Genomic DNA, 21,628 nt, shown 5'->3' with positions numbered 1-21,628 from the left:
GTGACCTATAACAGTGAACCTGTGTTCGTCTGGGTTATTTAGTGATCTGTAACAGTGAACCTGTGTTCGTCTGAGTTATTTAGTGATCTGTAACAGTGAACCTGTGTTTGTTTGGGTTATTCAGTGACCTATAACAGTGAACCTGTGTTCGCTTGGGTTATTCAATGACCTGTAACAGTGAACCTATGTTCGTCTGGGTTATTCAGTGATCTGTAACAATGAACTTGTGTTCGTCTGAGTTATTTGATGACCTGTAACAGTGAATCTGTGTACGTCTGAGTTATTCAGTGACATGTAACCAAGAACCTGTGTTTGTTTGGGTTATTCAGTGATCTGTAACAGCGGGTATGACTGTGGTGCCTCAGTGATTTGTCACAATGGATTTTTTTCTTTTCCCACCCTGTGAAGAAAGCTCTTCCACAAGCTTCTTTGGGCAGATAGTGATGGACAGTAAATGTGAGCAAGTTGTGCAGGTCATAGATTGATTAGGGATATTAGTCAAAGAGCGTGGTGCTGCAAAAGCACAGCCCGTCGCGTGATCATCCGAGGAGCAAGAAAATCGATGTTTCATGCATTAGCCCTTCACCAGTGCATTCCATAACGTGTGTCCGGTCTCAGTCTGCTGGTCGCAAGGACACTTTAATTCAGTCCAGATACCACCTGAACCATGGGATCCAACTTATCCCTGAGGAATCTGTGAGCTGTGTCGGAGCTTTCTGACCATCATTCCGCTGAGAAACAGTGCAGTGGGAAGGAAAGGGGGAATGGGAAAGGACGGTGCTACAGAACAGAGTGTATTCCAGTCTAACTGTTTGTCATTCTCCTTCTGTTTGTAGGGGGACACTGGCCTCCCTGGTCTCCCAGGATACCCGGTAAGTGTTCGGGGGGCATGGAGGGGAGGGTGTGATGCTGTTTTTGGAATTCCTACTTTTGTTCAGGAATCTGACCAACACGGAGCACACAGAATCTCACCCAATCGAATCAACGGGAATTGCTAAGACCTTGTATCCCAATCATCGATAGAAGCTGACAGTGAAAACAGCTCCTCCACAGACAATAAGAGACACTATTCCGGTGTTGGCAGTGGCTCATTGGGGAGCACTGTCCATTCGGAATCAGGAGTTTGTCTGCTTAAGTCATACTGCAGACCCCAAGAAATCGGCCTTACGTTCCTAACCGACCGACTGTCGGTCATGCTGCCTTTTGAATGAGACATTCGATTGTGGGCCCTCTCAGCTCTATGTAAAACAAAACCCAATGGGACTCTTTTGATGTCGGGGAGAGGAGATTGCCCCATTGTTCTGGCCAATATTTACCTGTTAACCAACAAATCCTTATCACGTCGCTGTTTGTGGGACCCTGCTCCCACACAAAATGGCCGCCATCTTTCCGACCTCACAGGGTAGTTGGAATCATCCCGAAAGACGCTATACAAATGCAAGTCTTTGTTACTTTTGCAGGGCTTACCTGGCATCCCTGGAGAGATGGGTCTCAAGGGTCCCCCAGGAGCGATGGGCCCAGTGGTACGTATTGGTCTTCCGACTCATCCCATCTCGGAATAACAGACTTCCCGTGGGATCTCATTGAATATGTTTTTCACTTGTTCCTGGTTTTAATTTGGTTCTCAACGTGTTTGAAACCTCTTCTCCCCCAACAGGGTCGTCCAGGACCTCCAGGACCTCCAGGACCCAAGGTAGGAATTCAGCATTCAGTGCAGATGGCTGCTCTGGGAAACAATGAAAATTAAGCACCATCTAATGGAGAGGCAGTTTCCTACTGGTATTATCGCTGGACTGCTAATCCAGAAACCCAAGTAATGTTCTGGGGACCCACTTGACTCACTAATGTCCTTCAGGGAGAGAAACTGCCATCCTTACCTGGTCTGACCTACATGTGACTCCAGACCCACAGCAATGTGGTTGACTCTCAACTACCCTGTGGCCAATTAGGGATGGGCAATAAATGCTGGCACCCTCATCCTATGAAATAAAAAATAAACTTTATTAGAAATCTCCAGTTAGGCCTCAGCCTGAGTATTTGTGCCCAATTCTGGACTCCACGCAGAGGTGATTCACTACAATTCTTCCAGGAATGAGGGACCGTAATTACATGGAGATAATAGAGAAGCCGAGACTGATGCCCTCAGACAAGAGAGTGAGGAGATTTAATAGACATCTTCAAATTCAAATAGAGTGTTGGATAGAGGGAGTTGAAATATAAACTATTTTGGAAGTGCAAGGTTAGAAACCAAACTGAAGTGATTTAAAATAAAAAGGACTAGAGGTGACATGAGGATGCATTTTGTTTTCGTTCATTAAGTTCCTATTTGGTGATATTGTGTTGCATTGTATGAAAGAACTAGGAGTGAATTAACCAGTAACTGGTGATGTGTTAGTATTCCAGGAGCAACATTCATGGCTGCAGTGGACGGTCAGATTTTTGTGAAACACGACTCTGGTCTAAGTAATCTCCCAGCCAGTAGCATGGCAAGTTATAATTAACAAAAAAGCTCCTTATCTTTCTGAGTCGAAAATGTGATTATTTCAGAGATGTGGGAAGAAGAAGGTGATTGGACCTCACAATACTATGATCTGAAACATGGATTCGATGCAATGGAAGTAGATTCAGCAATTTTCAAAAAGAAATGGGATTAATACTTAATAAGGAGAAATTTGCAGAGATAGACAAAGAGAAGGAGTGAGGGCGAGAGCGGGAGTAGAGTTTGCTGTAGCATTCAGTCCATTACTAGGTCCTTATCCAGGATCTACCCAGTCAACCCTCTACCACAAAACTTCAGGAGAATGTCCACAGGGCACCGAGGTGGGCAGTACATGTGGCCTTCCCATGGCTAACCACATCTCAGAGCTGATATTCCCTGTGCAGTACTGCTGCCTCACAGCGCCAGTGACCCAGTCTGTGTGGAGTTTGCACATTCTCCCCGTGTCTGCGTGGGTTTCCTCCGGGTGCTCTGATTTCTTCCCACAATCCAAAGATGTGCAGGTTAGGTGAATTGGCCATGCTGAATTGCCCGTAGTGTAAGGTGCATTCGTCAGGGGTAAATACGGGATAGGGGAATGGGTGTGGGCGGGTTACTCTTTGGAGACTCGGTGTGGACATGTTGGGCCAAAGGTCCTGTTTCCATACTGTAAGGAATCCAGTCTAATCTAATCTAATGATCAGCGCTGAAGGAACCCTGTACTGTCAGGGATTAAGTACAGTGAGAATGCTGCACTGTTGGAGGATCAATACTGAGGGAATACCTCATTGTCAGCGGGGAAACTAAGGGAGCCCTGCACTGTGAGGGATGCAGCCTTTCATATGGTGCCTCACATCCTTTCCACGGCGGCTGCAAGAGATCAGTTTTCAAGGAAGAACTAGGAATTCACGATGGTGCTGGAACCAAAATCTCAGCTCTCTGCCCTCCCCCAGCCAGTATTACTGAGATGATGCTTGTGGGACCTTGCAATGTGATAATGATCAGTACAGTTCAAAACTTAGCTGTTAAACACTCTGGGTCATCCTGAGATGGTGACAGAACTATGGAAATGCAATTCCTTGGACAATCTGTAACACAGTTACTGGTTGCTTTGCAGGGCAATGATGGAATCGGTTTCCAGGGACGAACTGGTGACAAGGTCGGTGAATTAGTTCTCTTTGTGGAAGAGTGTGTTATTGTTGAAAGGCACTGTGGGCCCCATTTGATGTTGTCAATCTTTACGGAATGCCCACAAATCACAAGGTGGGGCTTGGAACTTACTGCTTCTGACTCGACCTGCTGCTTTTCTGGCTCTTAATCTGATCGTGAGTCCTTTTGATCAGAGCTTCTGTCGCGAAACCATGAGTTCAGAAAATCCAGCAACATTACTCCTTTTGCATCGTAAAACATCACAAGTTTCACTGGGTGAGAACAGTTGGACTTTGAACAGTTACATAAATGAATTGAGGAGAAAGTGAGGACTGCAGATGCTGGAGATCAGAGCTGAAAATGTGTTGCTGGAAAAGTGCAGCAAGTCAGGCAGCATCCAGGGAACAGGAGAATTGACGTTTCGGGCATAAGCCCTTCTTCATAAGCCCTTCTGAAGAAGGGCTTATGCCCGAAACATCAATTCTCCTGTTCCCTGGATGTTGCCTGACCTACTGCGCTTTTCCAGCAACACATTTTCAGCTACATAAATGAATTGTCAGTGGATCAAAGCGGTTGGTTTTGAGGATGCTGAAGATAGGTTTGAGATAGGGAAGGAGGGAGCGCAGGAAGGTTAACAGGCAGTAACGGAGGAATGGGTTGGGACATCACGAGGGATGGGGAGAGAGGTGGCAAGGAAGGGGAAGAAGGCAACAACTGAGTGCCAAGGCATTGAGAGAGTGAAAGGGAAGCACTGAAGGAGGAAGATAATGAGTGAGGGGTAGGAGAGACTAAGAGGGTGGGAGAGAAGGGAAGAGAGCAGCATGCAGCCAGGAAGAGACAGTGGGCAAGAGGAGAACTGTTTGACATTGTTCGCTGGCTTTAAATCGTGGAAGTCCCTCGCTAACAGCACTGTGGGTGTGCTCACAACAAATGGACCGCAGCAAGACTTTCTGAAGAACAAATGGGGATGGCAGGAAATGGTGGCACAGACAGTGGCGTCAACGTCCCACTAATGACTATAAAGAAATAAATCTTGTGCAAATCACCCCTAAAGCTTTGCAGCCAGCGACACTCATGTCCCGTGAATTAATGAAAAATGAAAGTTGGAGAGCTTACATTAGAGAGAAAGGAGAGCTCATGCACTGATGACAAAAATTAAATGTTCAGATAGAAGCATTGAGATTGCAGAGTGACGATCTGGATGGAGTGCTGTTCACAGTCACAAACTTTATACATCCGCTGTTTATCTCTGACACTCTCTTTCCCTCTCTCTATTTGTCTGTCTCCATTTCATCAACACAGCAGTTGAAAGGCGAGTGATAATGGCAATAGAGGAATAAAGGATCTGATGTTATTGTGTCATTCGTGTGGAGCTGTTTCAGATGACCCTGCTGTGAATGCCAGTGCCTGTGCTCCTGTAACAGTCTCAGATTAAAGTCCCTTCACTCTTCCTTATCTTTTTGTTTGAATTGTTGACCCACAGGGTGAGCCAGGTCCGCCAGGTCTACCTGGGAGCAGGATCGAGGACACCAGCCAAGTTTCTGCACCAGGGAATAAAACGGGAGAAAAGGTAAAATTGCAACCAGGTTTGATTAACTATCACCACCAGACAGTAGCAGCAGTTCACGAACAAACCAGATGAGACAAAGCTCTCTGCTACCATAGCATGTGGGTCAGGCAGGAAGGAACCTTAAACGCCAGCAGTGAAGCATCTCTTCATTCAGACACAGAAAGTCATGCATTTGACTGAGCTTTGAGTCCAGTGCAATGTTGTGGCAGCACTGCACTGTTGGAGGGTCAGTATAGTGGGGGTATAGTTGCAGATGTAGTACTGAGACAGCACTGCACTGTCACTGGGTCAGTACAAAGGAAAGTAATGCACAACTGGAGGGCAGTGTTGAGTAAGTGCTTCACTGGCAGAGGTGACAATTTTCAGATGAGATGTTAAATGTTTGCCTCACACAATAGTAGTTGAAAGTTAGGAAGTTCTTCCTGTATCCTGGTCATATTTATTTCCCAACATAAAGTTCAAATGAGGGCTGTGTTGCATTCGAGACCCTTCATGGGACCTCTGAGTTATCACTGGTCCAGTAAGGTTCTAGATAGTTTTAATTGACATAGGTCCAATGCCAGGAAATCACTTCTTCCCAACTTCACCTCCCATTTCCTTACTGACAACTTAGCATGATAACGAATCCAAATGCTGATCTCTGAAAATGGAACTGAGACACAGAAACGGAACAGAATCTGGGGTCTTCACTGTTTATCCTATTGCATTTTAACCAAGCTGTGCGTGACCAATGGTGATAATGCAGAAATTAGCTGAGTCCCTTTCCCAAGTCTCGCATTCTTCATTTGGATGAAGATTATTTCATAATTGATGTTAGACATAGATTCAACTAGGCAGACGTGGGGACTGCAGATGCTGGAGATTAGAGTCTAGATTAGTGTGGTGCTGGAAAAGCACAGCAGGTCAGGCAGCATCCGAGGAGCAGGAAAATCGATGTTTTGGGCAAAAGCCCTTCATCAGGAATGAGATTTCTTCCTGATTGAAGGGCTTTTGCCCGAAATGTCGAGGTCCCTGCGGCTCGGATGCTGCCTGACATGCTGTGCTTTTCCTGCACCACTCTAAATTAGACATAGGATGTTATGTGAAGCCTATTGTCTAATCTTATTAAAATTCCCACAATCAAATTCTCAATTCATACTTATGGCAAAATCTCTTCATTTCTAATTAAATCTTTGTACTGTGTAATTACTGCAGTGATAATTTGTAATCACATTAAAACACAATTGTTGCTCAAAATAGAATTTAAAATACTGTAACACAGATCCTATTTATTGGTATATACTTCTTGAAATATGTTGTTTGGTATGTTTAGCTTAAATTTCTCGACTAAGTATAAATTCATATGACTATGCTGTTTATATATTTTGTCTCTTTGTCAAGCTGTTCATGCCTGTATCTTTTATATATTAATATTTTCACTATATTTCTACTATATTTTAATTGTAAATCCTATGTTTACATTTACAATGAAGCACATCCTACATAATTATTTCATCCTGTGATTGAATACTTATGCCAATAGAGGTGCTGAAGCGTGACTGGTGATAAAATGGTCCAGATACAGTGTAACAAGTTAACATCCATTATAAATGTTAACATAGCATTGTATAATGCAAAATGAGAATAAGATGGAATGGGTAACTTCAAATTGGGTCTGAAATACACCTGAGCATTGGTTCCAAATATTCCCATCCATAAACTCCGGTTCAGCCAGACTGCTGTTGGTCCTGCCTCCCTGTGGTGGACTGCCTCAAGACATAAACTAAATTATGGATATCATGCATAAATGTTGGTATCTTCATGGATAAATAATTTTTTGCTGTTTGTTTTGGGTTAATTTCAGCCTTAAGAGCAGAACAACTAGGAGCAGGAGTAGGCCGTCCGGCCCATCGAGCCTGCTGCACCATTTCATAAAGTCATGGCTGATCTTTTCATGAACTCATCTCCACTTCCCTGCCCTCTCACCATAACTCTTAATCCCTTTACTGTTCAAAAATCTGTCTAATCTTTGCCTTAGGAATTTCAGCAAGGTCGCCTCAACTGCTTCAGTTGGCAGGAATTCCATAGAGTCACAATCCTTTGGGTGAAGAAGTTTCTCCTCAACTCACTTTGAAATCTGCTCCCTCTTATTTTGAGGCTACGCTCCCTAGTTCTAGATTCACTCACCAACCTCCCTTGGTTCAATGGAAACATTCTATCTTGTCTATTCCCTTCGTAAGTTTTATATGTTTCTATGAGATCCCCTTCATTTTTCTAACTCTTGATTCCTTGTTTTCCATTCTTTGCTCAGGGTGACAGAGGAGAACGAGGAAATGAAGGCGAATTAGGTGACCCTGGGGAACCGGTGAGTTTCACTACATAGAATCCGAGGTGGATTCAGTTGCTCAGATTGTTAAGTGTGATTCCAGATCAGAAAACTTCCAACGAAAGACTGCCTTTCAAATTTGCAAAGTGGAATACAAAGATTAGGTTGCATTTGGATCATCCATTGAAATAGTTATATTTGTAATTATTGTTCTGTTTAGGGAGCTCCTGGTCCAAAGGGTGAGAAAGGAGAAGAGGGAATCATGGGCCTTCCAGGATTAAGGGTATGTAATATTCTATTGGAAATACTTGCTTCAAAATTAGACCATTCCTGCTGCTTTTGGCTTTAAAATGAACTCCTTGTGGTTGTAGGGTGAGAGTGGCTTCAATGGACCCCCAGGTTCTGAAGGACGCAAAGTGAGTATATACAATCTACATAGATACTGGCAAATTCACTATGACCTTCCTCTTCCTTCCTCAAAGTAATATCTGCCTTTGTGTCTTATTACAGCTTAAGCTTTAACTTTATCAGAGTCTGGAACCTTTCTGGGATAGCAAGGATTACACACAAAGTAAAAAAAAAATAATAGAAAATGATCTGGGAAAAAGTGGTTTACAATGTGGATTGTAACTTAATTTTTTTTGTTGAGGTATTGGTTAGTATGTGTTTTTCACCCTCTCATGGGTTGGGAACATTTGAACAATATTTGACTGATAAAGATTCGGTGGTCCATTCAGCTTAATCTTACACAAATTTGATATCTAAAAATATAAATATTTCTCACGTCACCCAAAACCAAGTGATTCCAAAGCAGTGACAGATGCCAATCAAAAACCCAGGTCCAATTGGAAGGAGGTTCCTGTCCAACTCATCTATGGAAACGAGACAGCCTGGGAAATTCCTGCACAATTTGCCTTTTATTTAAAAAGGTGATCTCTGGCCCAGGCAGAACCAAGTCCAGTTCTCATTTGAAGGAATGCAATGAATCGGAAATTCCACAGGTTCACTATTTAGCAGGAAAAGAATCACCTCCTGACATCTAACCTGCATCAGGCTTGAATGTAACTTACAATCATGGCCACACCATTCTCCAAACCTCCTTAACCTGTAAAACTGGAACAAACTGATAAATGAAACACAATTTATTCCATTAAACAACTCACAGTATGTAACAGGAAAATACAATATAGTAACAACTCACAGTATGTAACAGGAAAATGCAACACAGTATACAACTCACAGTATGTAACAGGAAAATGCAACATAGTGTACAACTCACAGTATGTAACAGGAAAATGCAACAGTGTACAACTCACAGTATGTATCAGGAAAATACAATATAGTATACAACTCACAGTATGTAACAGGAAAATACAATTTAGTATACAACTCACAGTATGTAACAGGAAAATACAACTTAGTATACAACTCACAGTATGTAACATGAGTTTTGAAACTGCAAACAACCCATTTCCCAGTCTCCTTGGTTTAGATCAGTATTTTCCTTTTTAGAACCAATCTCAAAATAAAGACAGTAAAATATGCCTTCACCTTTAGAATGGATAAAATGCCATTTCAAAAATGTGTTTCGTCACAAAGTATCTGACCCACACAACAAAAATAAGACTTACATCCATTCATCCTTAATCTTCTCATATACAATTTTTATAGAATTGTTGAACATCTCTTAAAACCCTAACTTATTTTATCAATTTATATGCAAAACATGGCATTTGCAATCAGCCTAGCTTTACCAGCAATCATTACAGTGAATGGTTGAATCACTGGAATCCATCCAAACAGTTTTGCATTCCAAGTTTGAATCTTCCACAAAAATTATTTCCCAAAAACAGGAAGTTCTGTTAGCTCTGTGCATGCAGTCTTTCGCTCCAAATAAAAATGAATTTAAGGTAATAATGCTCAATATTCATATTCAAGACTTCACTTGAAACAGAAGAAAAAAAAATCGACTTCATTTCGTTTCACAGTGAATTCCTCTGTGTCAGTGACTAAAATTATATTGAGTTATCCTGACTCTATGGTCAATACTTTTGGATCAGTCATTGGATTCTTCCCGAGATTCTAGTTCAAGTAAATACTCAAGCATTCTGCTTCAATAAAGTCATCATCAAGGCATGAAGGAAAATCATGGTCCCACAATCGGTCTTCAGGTCTGCTTCCCCACTTCCAGTTGCAGTCTCTAGTTTTATTACAGGTGCTTCACTGATGTCCATTTTCTTAGATTGGAACAGAAACTAATTGCTTCCAGTAGCTGATCAGTATTTGTATTAAACAACAATACTTCACTGGATTGTCTATTAATTTGCACCATTAGATCAGAGGAAATATCTATTTTCAGAGGCCCATTAACTAACTGTTATTCTAAGCTTTGTATGTCTATTGTGTCTGAAGCAGCAACATTTCAACTCCCTGACCATTTTATTTCATCCAAATATATCAAATCTGTTGATTCATTGAACTGAATATCAGTGCAGCAAGAAGTGTGACATGTTAGATCTCAATTGCTTCATGTTCTAGTCCAAAAGATTGATGGTTCTGCATGAACGTTAATTTCCTGAACCTCAAATTCAATGCATTTCCTACATTCCCTTCTTCACTAGGGACACCAGGGAATTTCCCAACTTCAAAGTCGATAGCAAACTCTGGGAAATGTTGATTCTTCCTGACTATCATTTGACAAATCTTCACTGGATTCAAAAGAAATATTTATAAGAGCACATTCAAGAACCATTTTGTCATCTTCTCATTGTGTAAGGGCCACATCCATATCCTTACCCTTCCCTTCACTGGGCAATGTTATCGTTTCCAAAACATAGTATGGAAGATCTGGGCATGATGTTATCTAACAAATTGCTAAATGATGTTCAGTGATCTATGTTCACTGTACTTCCTTGTTCTCCTGCACATTGGCTAAAATTACTATTTCCTGAGTACGTCAATCCAAATTCAAACCTGATGAAGTAGATAAATCTACTACAAGACACCAACTATGTTTTTGTAACTGTACAGACTGTTTTTATGACAGAAGGGTGACACATTCCACATTGAGTGAGGCTTCAGATTCAATACTTTTACCCCTCACTTCAACCAAAGCAGTGATTTCTTTATCATAGTTAGAGTTTTCCTCTGAATTGACCAGTAACCTATTAAACCGATCTTCAAAAACTGGGAATGGAAGTTACCGGTTTGATTATATGTTGAGGTTTCCCTACCACTTGACAGGCATGGCATGTGATACAGAATTGCATCACATCCTCATGAAGTCTTAGCCAGGTAAAATTCCAGCTTCTTGATGCTAGTGTTTTCTGTATTCTTATGTGTGCTGTCATAGAAATTTCATGTGCTACTCACAATGTCTTCTTTTGACGTCTGGAAATCACTATCTCATGGACAACTGCCCATTCCTCCCCCGCAGATCTGTGATTATGTCTCCCTTTTGTTTTCAAAGCTCTCTTTTTAATGTGATAGTATTCTGGAACTCATTCAGCCCCAGTTTTAGTGTGAGTTGCCTGCTCAACTCCAGATGTGCTTCGAGACCTTCAATTATTGAAGACATGCCAAATATTTTGTTTGAATTATCCTTGCCTTGAAGAAAAGTTTCAACTACACAATCGTTTTTGTCCATCATATTACAATGACCTCTGGTGATTAACTTTGTTTAGACATTGTTCTGGTCACCCCAAAAGATGCAAAAATACCCAGAACTTGTTCTCATTCCATATCCTTAATTTCCCTCAGGTTTTATGTCATTATGGTGAAGATAGAACCTTCTATCTGGCCAAGTCATTAACCAAGAATAGGTCTACTCCATTAGCAAGTAATTTCTTAACTACGAGGAGGAAGTGAGGGCTGCAGATGCTGGAGATCAGAGCTGAAAATGTGTTGCTGGAAAAGCGCAGCAAGTCAGGCAGCATCCAAGGAACAGGAGAATCGACGTTTCGGGCACAAGCCCTTCTTCAGGAATTTCTTAACTACTCCTACTACCACTAGTCCAGACAACACTCCGTCTGCAATTTGTACAATGGAACTGGGATGTGCTGCATCTGTAGCACATTTACTAACACTCGCCTTTCATTGAACTCTGGAGGCAAATACTTCTCCAGCTAAAGAATTTGACTAGTTTCTGTCACTAAATGGTTTAGCTAATAAAATGTTATCTTCCCTTCAACAAAAGCCCATTGTCGCATGGGCATCCCTTTCAAGTTGTAGCATTCTGAACAAAAATGGCCGTCTTCATTACATGGAAACACTTCATAGAATCATAGAATTCTTACAGTGCAGAAGCAGGCTATTTCGCTCATTGAGTCTGCAACAACCCACCAAACAGCAATCAACAATAGAAATTGCTGGAAAAGTTCATCAGGTCTGGTAGCATCTGTGGAGCGAAACCAGAGTTAATGTTTTGGGTCGAGAGACCCTCAGGACCTACCTCTGAAGACCATCCCACCCAGGCCCAACCCCCCCTACCCCTGTAACTCTGCATTTCCCATAGCTAATTCACCTAGCCTACATATCCCCAGACACAATTTAGCTTGGCTAATCTACTTGACCTGCATATCTTCGGACTGTGAGTGGAAACCCATGCAGATACAGGGAGAGTGGGCACACTCTACAGTGACAGTCAACTCATGGCTGGAATTGAACCTGGGTCTCTGGCACTGTGAGGCAGCAGAGATAACCACTGAGCCACCATGTCCCCTCCCCGCACTCCAGTCCTTTGATTTTCATCTCCATCTTAGAACTTCCCTTTGTGATCTGAGGAAGAAATCCTCATTCCCAACCTTTACCCTGACTACTTACTTTCAATTTCCCAACACCTACTCTGCTCATCTTTATGGGAGCAACAGAAAAAAAGGGTTGTTTTTGCGGATCAGCTCATAATCATTAGCCATTATAATGTTTGTCTAGCTGTTGCAACAATTTGGTCTTCAATGTAGGTTCTTATTACAAGAGATAATATATTTTGAATATTTCCAAAACAATGATCTCTTTCAGAACTTTATATGTGGTTTCAATACTTGTATGCGTCAGTCACAATCACTTTGCTTAACCTATTTAAAGTCAAAATGAGTTTGCCCACATTGTTCCCTTAAATTTCAAAACTTTTGCCCTTATGGTGCAGAGACTGACTCAGATGCATCCATTTTGGCCTTTTCTTTTTCAGCCTCAGTTACAAGCTCCTCCGACAGTGAAGCACATGTTTCCCATGATTCACTTGTAAAGTTGCTCTGCATAGCCAATGACCATTTTTCTTTCAGCCAATTCATTTGTCATTGTTGGTTTCTCAAATGATACGCAGAAAAATCTTCCAGGTTCTTCTCTCAAATTTCAGTGGGGCTTGTATAAATGTAAAACAATTCTTTACTGGCCTTTAGATCATGACAAGGATTGTCCCCATCAGAGCTCCCTTTGGGTTCTGCAGTCTTCTTTGTCAATGCGTCATTTTAAGCTGATGTTATTTTTTCTCTCCCTCTCGCCTGAAACTCGAGTTCTAACCTTCTACTTTCCATTTCCATTCTACCTCCCATTCGTGTCATTTTTTTCATTTCCCTCTCTATCTCCAGCTTATTCAATTTTTCACACATTCGAACTTCAGTGAAGAGTCACCAGTACCTCCATACTAAAGCTTCTCACTTGGGCTAGCACAGCTGAAAATGGCTTCCTGTGGTGAATTTCTGTGCATTAATTGAGTGCTCTGTTTTGCCTCAATAGGTAGCTCTCCCTGGGACACCAAAGCAAGCAACTAACTCAATATTACCTTAATTTCAGAGCAAATACAAGAGCTCCCTAAACTCAGTTCCCATTAGTTTTCTTGCCAGATTCCTTACTGGAGAGTTTAACACTTCAGCCTCCACACGCTAGCACACCAACACACAGACTTGCTAACTCCCTGTCTTTTTACCCTCTACGTTTTTTTTAAATGAACTGAATTGTTAACAATTGGAGTTATAAAATCTCATTAAAACACATGCAAACAAAACATGCTTCCTGACTGGGAAAATGATAATCTGTGCCCTACCCCTTCTTAACATAAAAAATTGAAAAATATAAACTAGACTTCAAGTTGTACATTATCCTTAACAGTAGCCAACTTCAGTACAGTTCTGGTGATCAGCTAGCGCTCTGTAGCAGAAACATCTGTTCTAGGAAACATAGTCTCCAACATCTGGATGTCTAACCCTAACCCTAACCTGTGGGTCTAGAACATCTGTCTCAGTGAGCACCCCTCCCTTATACTTGCCTGGAACATCTAGATTACAGAGTCCCTACTCCTTTGAGATTTCTAGGTAAGAGGTTCCTTTGAGCAATGAAGGTGATCTTCCCTAGCAAAGAGGATGTTAACTCAACAAATGAGACAACTCTGCCCTAAACTGGTTTTAATTTGTATCATGAGGGAATCACCTCACTCCATTGAATTGAATGTACTCCTGGTGTCTTCAGATTGTTTTTTTTGTCATTTTCAGGGTCTCCCAGGTACCCCAGGTCTTCCCGGGTTTGATGGTCAACCAGGATTGAAGGTAATTTGCATTAGTTTCCAGTTCTGATCATTAGATTGAATTGAGAGTTGTCACCTTGTTCTCATTTATCATAGAATCCTTACAGGGTGGCAGTGGGCCATTTGGCCCATCGAGTCCACACCAACCCTCCAAAGAGTGTCCCATCCAGAGCCAGTGCCCTAACCTATCTTGCATATTTCCCATGACACTCTGGGCAATTTAGCATGGCCAATCCACCTAACCTGCACATCTTTGGACTGTGGGAGGAAACCGGAGCACCTAGAGGAAACCCACACAGACACAGGGATATTGGGCAAACTCCACACGGATAGTCAAACAGGATGTGGGCATATTAATTCAGAAAGTCAAGGACGATGCAAATGGTTTACCCCACCCTGCCTTTGCCTTTGCCCCATCCCAATTCCTTTATTTTTATGATTTTCTCACATTTGGGACAGTTCAGCAGTGAAACCCCAGGGATGTGCACATTGTGCCAATTGCATGTCCCAAAGCGTGGCACCACAACATCTGCAGGAAGTTGAAGTTATCATCAGTCAACCACTTGTTGGTTACTTTCTCAGCTGAATAACTGAATTGAATCAGTGCTTTGTACTTTTATTTCTGAAATATCCTTTTGCTCAGCAAAAATTCCACTCTTACCCATGTCCTTCAGGCCAACTCGGCCATAATGTTGAGACTCAAGACCATTTATATCTCATTACTATTAGCTCAGAGCTCTGGAAATGTACAATCCAACCCCACCCCGAATGGTCTTCAAAATCCTATCAAGAAATTGTGCAATCCTGAACAGCAAATGAAGGAGACTGAGAGTAAACCCTCCCTTTCCCTCCTCGGTGAGTTAACCCTCACTCTCTCTCCTTACTCACCAAGAATTAATCCTCACTCTCTCTCCCTCCTCACTGACTTAACCTCACTCTCTCCGTCCTCACACAGTTAACCCTCACTCACTCCCCCCTCACAGAGAGTTTATCTTCACTCTTTCTCCCTTCTCACTGAGTTAATCCTCACTCTCTCCATCCTCACACAGAGTTAACCCTCAATCTCTCCCTCCTCACTGAGTTAATCCTCACTCTCTCCCTCCTCACTGACTTAGCTCTTCCTCTCACTCCCTCCTCATACAGAGTTAACCCTCACTCTGTCCCTCCTCACAGCATTAACCCTCACTCTGTCCCTCCTCACAACATTAACCCTCACTCTGTCCCTCCTCACAGAGAATTAACCTGTGATGTCTCCCTCCTCTACACTCAAACCACAGCTCAACATGATTTGGAAGTTGTTCGGTTGGAGATATCGGAGCACAGAGGAGACCATTCACTTTCTCAGCCTTGCTGTTAATCTGATGCCGTCAACCTTGACCCCATTACCCGACCATTTTGTGAACAGAAGGTTTGATCGATTTAGCTGAGAGCAGTGCTGTGTCGTGGGTGATGGCTTAGTGTAAATATCTGTGTTCACCACCTGGGAGAAGATCCATCAGAGTAGATTAACTGAGTCGCACATTTCTCATTCCACTGGTTTGATTAGAGTGAAGCCAGATACATGTTGTAATGAGTGAGCGATACACTCTAATAGTCACCTTCCCCCAAGGTGTGAAGAGGAATGTTGAATGTGTTCACATCATGCTGCTGCGTCTTGTTTATAGCAGAGCTGAACAAATGGAGTGAAATGTTTTCCCTGATGTCTTGTCCTCCTTTTACAGGGTGACCGAGGTGACCCAGGCCGACCTGGCCAGTCCATCACATTTACTGGATTAATTCCCAAAGGTGAGAGAACTTTCCTCAGATACAGAAAGGAAATTAAATGTAATAGGCGTGAAATTTGTTCTCCAGAGGCAGCAGGAACTGAGTAACAGTAGATCCACTGACTGATTTATCGAGTCAGGGTAGAGTAGAGGTACTGTCAGTGGGGCTAATGTTTTAGTGAACCACACCATGGGGTCAAGTGTTCAAATCACTGCACAGCATCTGGAATTAAAACAAAAACTGGTGTAAAGGCTACCCTCGTTCTGAAAACCCACTTGGTCCATTAATGACATTAAAGAAAGCAATCCACTATCCTTACCTGGTCTGGCCTACATGCTGAATAATAAAATGGTTAAGGAAGGGGGCCATTCAGCTTCTTGATACTGTTCCTCTGTTTTGGTACATGGCTGATCTTCATTTCTGTCCCTTTTACACACGTTTGTTCCATATTGATTTTCTTACGTATTAAAAATTTAATTACATATCTCAGTCATGATCCTGATAGCCTCCAGTATCCACAATCTTCGTGTGGAAGAAAGCTACAAATATCCACCACCATTTTGTATTGAAAAAAGTCATTTCTTGATCTCACTTGCAAATGTGCCCATTTCAAAAAGCTGTTTGTTCATTCAGAGAGGAAAATTTGCTTCCAATTAAGTGAAATTTCTATCTCCTGGGCATAGTGTCTGGGGTGAACTCTGAGCTTTGAACCTGCCTTTTTGTAGTTGGATAAGAAGATACATTTAATATGAGATGTGGTTTGTGATCCCAGTCTTCCCAATCAAAAGGCACATTCTACTGAAAGCACATATCTCAGCCAAAGCCTCCCAATCAGGTTTATTAAAGAAATAATCTCAACTGGAGCAATAATTCACTAGGTTGCAATATTTCATATAACCACTCAAAACGATCAAAATAATAATGTTCGCAGTTCTCTGCAATCCTTTAACAAAATGTTTATGAGGAAGGTAGTCCTCTCTATCCAGTGATCATGTACACAAACAGAGAACAAACTGCAAGATGTCAATCAAAAGTAGCCTTCTTAAAAGCCAATAGGACAATGTGGCTGAGGTCATTTTCTAGGCCTGGGTTCCTAGAACGATTGACAATGAGGTTCTTACATGTTACTGGCACATAGAGTTCTTGAGATGTACAGCATGGAAACAGACCCTTTGGTCCAACCTGTCCATGCTGACCAGATATCCCAACCCAATCTAGTCCCACCTGCCTGTTCCTGGCCCATATCCCTCCAAACAATTCCTATTCATAAACCCATCCAGATGCCTTTTAAATGTTGCAATTGTACTAGCCTCCACCACTTCCTCTGGCAGCATCTGGGGGTTCATGAGAAGTAAGATATTGGAAATTCTGTCAAAGAGGGAAATAAATCTGTTGATCCAATGGAGTTACAGTGACCTAGATGGAAGCAGCATCGATGAGACAGTTTACCTAATTTCCAATGTCAAGACAGTGAGATTTGAGTTGGGGGAAGGGAGGTATCAAGTCAAAAGTTTTGCCTCACGTCAATCCCTGCCTGTGGGCTGAAGGGGAGATTCTTTTCCATTTGCTTTCTTTATAACTTGCATCTTTTCTCCCTTGTCTCAAGGTCCAAAAGGTTGGCCAGGTCTAGAAGGAGAGCGTGGCCCCAAAGGGGAGGAAGGCTTCTATGGCCGTGAGGGCCCCCCCGGTCTCCCTGGTGAAACAGCACCATTCCCAGGTACATTCACAGATGGTTGTTAACGTTCCCAAATGTGCGTACGTCAGAAAGAAAGGTCTCCATTAATTGGGTCAACGTTTCCAGTCAAATATGATTCCTTCTCAGAACTGAAGGGATGTGGAAATATGATGGGATGTATACCATCAAAACCTGGGAGAGGGAGGAAGAATGAAAGGGAAGGCAAGAGAAAGGTTAAAGGACAGGAGAGGTTTAGTGAGGAAAACATCATGGAGCAAGAGGTAAGGGAGATGGGAACGGCTATACTAAAGAAACAAAGCATTGTTCAAGAGTGGGTGTGAATTGCAGAATAATCGTCAACTCTGTCCAAAAGCAAATGTCTGAAAAACACGACTCAGGTATTTTAAAAAATCAAAATCTAAATGGGGCCGGAGTGGATGGTGTGAAGTGGTTGAACTTAATGCTGAGTCCAGAAAGCTGTTAAATGTCTGGCTGCAAGGTGGTATTCTATTCCTCAAGCTTACATTGAACTTCACTCTGACTGCATTTCCCTCCATCTCTCACCGACATAGGTGGGATGTACACTGTTCTTCCAATGTGTGACCCAAGAGTTTTCTTGTTGATTCAAAAATAAATATTTGCCTAAGTATATTAAAAATAGAGTGAAAAATCCTAATATGATTTTTGAAGTTTAGAGAAGGCATGATTTTAGGGTAACAATTTATGAATAGTCACTTTTTGCACACTCCGATCCATGCACACTCACACCATCACAAGCACTCAGATATAGACAGGGGTCAGTGTGGTTGGGAGGAAGTTAACATCATTCACTAGGTAAGGTCAGAATGAGGCGTAAACCGAAATCAAGAACGAGAAACAAATGGGCAAAAAGGAGTGAAATATTAATGTTCTCCTGTTGGTCATTCTCAGGTAACCCAGGACCACCAGGTTTACCAGGTCACTCAGGAGCCAAAGGGGAGAAAGGTGATCAGGGTTTGCCGGCTCTCCAGCCTGGATTCCCAGGATTTCCAGGGAAATCAGGCCCACCTGGTCCACCTGGACCTCCTGGACTGATAGGTTCCACAGGTCAGTTCCTATTCCCTACTACCACAAAGGTGAGTGTTTCAAAATAGGAATTAAAACCTTCACATTGTCAATGACAAACTGCTCTCTGGTTTCACCCGAATAGAGTTCATTGGAGATCCAGGAGAGAAAGGTCAGAGAGGGTACCCTGGTCCAAGGGGAAGACCAGGAGACAAAGGTAAGGAACCCCGTGTTAAATATGGTGGGACCATGTGAAACACGGAGACAACAGAATCACAGGGTCAGGAGGAACACGGGAGGAGAGGGGGAATGGGGGGAGGGGGACCATGGGGAGAGGGGGAACAAGGGGAGGGAGGAACACGGGGAAGGGGGAACACGGGGAGATGGGGAACTCAGAGGGAACATGGGGAGAGGGGAACACGGAGAGAGAAGGAACACGGAGGAGGGAAGAGGTGGAACATGGAGAAAACATGAGGTCAGGTTAAACACTGGGTGAATTAAATTAGCTTTATTGTCATCAGAGGAGGTTATTCAGCTATTTGTGCCTGTGATCATTCTTTTGAAGAGGTGAACAATTTGTCTCACTTCCCGCTCTTTCTCTATAGTCCTGTATATAGCCTCTATTCCATTTCACATCCACCTCCCGTTGAAAATTACTATTGAAACTATTTCCATCATCCTATCAGACCATGCATTCCAGACCACAATGACTCACTATGGAAAGGAGCCACTCCTGTGTCTCCCCTTCTGATTGTTTCACTAATTATCTCACCGTTCCCCCTTGCCAGTGGGAACACTCCTCCTTAATTTTCAACATTTCTACTGTCTGAACCCTCTCCAGGACCAAAAGTGAGGTGTCCAGAATTCTGCCAAGTTCCCGAGCTGATTTCATGGACAATATTTGTTCTAACTATGAAGAGTCTTCTGTTCCTTCTTAATAAAGACATGATCCCTTTAATATCAAATTTCATGGAAAATATCTCCCATAACTCGCTGATTATTGTATTATAATATGACTGATCAGATTCTTGCCTCTAGCTGTCTATTGAAAAGGTTTTTGTGCAGAAAATATTTATATTCATATTCCCATTGTAGATGGCCTCTTGATTGCTTATGCCCCTGAGGGCTGTGAAGACTATGTCTTTTTATTTTTCTGTATTTTTGATTTTTAACTGAATTGGGAAAAGAGCTATTTGACAAACCAAAGGTTCCTGAAGAATTACTGTAGTTTTTGAAAACAAGTAAAACCTGACCCTCTTTGTAAGTATTGTTTACAGAGCTGCCAGTTCAGGCAGCAGGAAATGGTTTGCATATGAGCTGGAGCCAAGGGCTGTGTACAATGGACATTCAGCCAGCAACGTGTAGCTGATTGGTTTGTGGACTACCAACTAGGCGTTGATGGCCACGGCCTTCTGCCGACCACAGCCTTCTGCCTACCACAACTATGTGATTGGTTCCCGAAAGCTGAACAGTCTGGGCTGTGGATGAGGGATGAGCCATCAGGTCTTCACAAGCTCAGAAGCTGATTTACAGCATGTAATCCCAATGAGGCATAACAGGACAGGAATTGTGAGGATCAGATACTGCGTCAGGACCACCCTAAATACCAAGTTTAGGTCTATAGATCAGCCTGAATACTGTGTCCGACTTATGCCCAAATCTCACCGTCATTAGACCATTGGCAGCAGAGACTAGGACATGAGGGAATAGCCTTAAAGTAAAGGGAAGACTCTATAGAATGGAGATAAGGAGAAACTTCTTCAGCCAGAGAGTGGTGAATCTATGGAATTCGTTGCTACAGAAGGCTGTGGTGGTCAGGTCATTGAGTATATTTAAGACTGAGATAGCTCGGTTCTTGATTGTCCAGTGGATCAAGGGAGAAAGCGGGAGAATGGGGTTAAGTGACTTATCATAGTCTAGATAGAGTGGTGCTGGAAAAGCACATCAGGTCAGGCACCATCCGAGGAGCAGGCAAATCGATGTTTCAGGCAAAAACCCTTCATCAGGAAAGGCTTTTGCCCGAAACATTGATTTTCCTGCTCCTCAGATGCTGCCTGACCTGCTATGCTTTTCCAGCACCACTCTAATCTAGATTCTAATCTCCGGCATGTGCAGTCCTCACTTTCGCCTTGAGAGACTTATCAGCCATGATTGAATGGTGGAGCAAACTCGCTGACCCGAATGGCCTAATTTCTGCTCCTATGTCTTATGGTCTTATGGTCTAATAAATATCAGGCTGGTAGGAGGTCAAATCTGAGAGACCCTAGGAGACACATGCAATCATTTAAGAATTTTTAAAAATTCTCTTCACATTTCTTTAGTAGCCTGCAATAGCCCTTTAGCTATGACAGTTCACAATGAAACAATGTGAGCTGAGCTTATGACAAACACTCAGTTCCCTGACACTTCCCAATTTGCATTGACAGATATCAAGATTGACAGATTCACGTGAGCGAATGTTGCTCATTTTCAACTTGTATTTATAATGTAGCTTTATCCACAAGGATATTTCCAAAGGTGGTTTCAGTCATTGTAATCAATGTTTTAACACCAAACTACCCACAGAGATATCAGGTCAGGTGACCAAACCTTTTCAAGAAATAGGTTTTGAGGATGGATTGAGAGCTGGAGATTTTGCGGGAGGCAATTCCCCGAGTATAGGGCCCAGGCAGCAGAAGGCATAGCCAGAAGGCTCAAGACATTCATGAAAGGATGCTCAATAGACCAGGATTAGTGAACTTTTCTGAGGACTGTGAGAACGAAGGAGTTTACAGATGTTAGTAGTGTAAGATAATGGAGGAACAAACAGCCGATAGGGACGCAATACACTAGAAGGGGACATTGCTGCTGAGGTCCCTGTGTAGCTCAGAAAGATTGCATTCTAGTGAGGACTGTGTTGCTGGTGCGGACTGTATTGTTGGTGAGGACTGTGTTGTGGGTGAAGACTGTGTTGTGGGTGAAGACTCTGTTGTTGGTGAGGACTGTGTTGTTGGAGAGGGCTGTGTTGTTGGTGAGGACTGTGTTGTGGGTGAAGACTGTGTTGTTGGTGAGGACTGTGTTGTTGGTGAGGACTGTGTTGTTGGAGAGGACTGTGTTGTTGGAGAGGGCTGTGTTGTTGGAGAGGGCTG

General features: G+C 42.6%; 1 protein-coding gene across 1 annotated transcript in view; it reads left to right on the top strand.

The window, feature by feature from the left end:
• LOC122550471 (collagen alpha-2(IV) chain-like) overlaps positions 1-21,628 on the top strand; it is a 122,018-nt gene that overhangs the window by 22,450 nt on the left and 77,940 nt on the right. Inside the window, exons 3-15 of the mRNA XM_043691237.1 lie at positions 837-872; positions 1,461-1,523; positions 1,658-1,693; positions 3,594-3,635; positions 5,109-5,195; positions 7,486-7,539; positions 7,721-7,783; positions 7,872-7,916; positions 13,986-14,039; positions 15,739-15,802; positions 17,388-17,498; positions 18,387-18,542; positions 18,646-18,717. Of these exons, the coding sequence (XP_043547172.1) occupies positions 1,485-1,523; positions 1,658-1,693; positions 3,594-3,635; positions 5,109-5,195; positions 7,486-7,539; positions 7,721-7,783; positions 7,872-7,916; positions 13,986-14,039; positions 15,739-15,802; positions 17,388-17,498; positions 18,387-18,542; positions 18,646-18,717 (823 nt within the window). The 5' untranslated portion in view covers positions 837-872; positions 1,461-1,484. The remainder of the gene's footprint in view (positions 1-836; positions 873-1,460; positions 1,524-1,657; positions 1,694-3,593; positions 3,636-5,108; positions 5,196-7,485; positions 7,540-7,720; positions 7,784-7,871; positions 7,917-13,985; positions 14,040-15,738; positions 15,803-17,387; positions 17,499-18,386; positions 18,543-18,645; positions 18,718-21,628) is intronic.

The sequence above is a fragment of the Chiloscyllium plagiosum genome, chromosome 6 (assembly GCF_004010195.1).
Source record: "Chiloscyllium plagiosum isolate BGI_BamShark_2017 chromosome 6, ASM401019v2, whole genome shotgun sequence".
Lineage (NCBI taxonomy): Eukaryota > Metazoa > Chordata > Chondrichthyes > Orectolobiformes > Hemiscylliidae > Chiloscyllium > Chiloscyllium plagiosum.
Note: the sequence above shows the minus strand (reverse complement) of the source record. Positions and strands in the feature narration are given on the sequence as shown.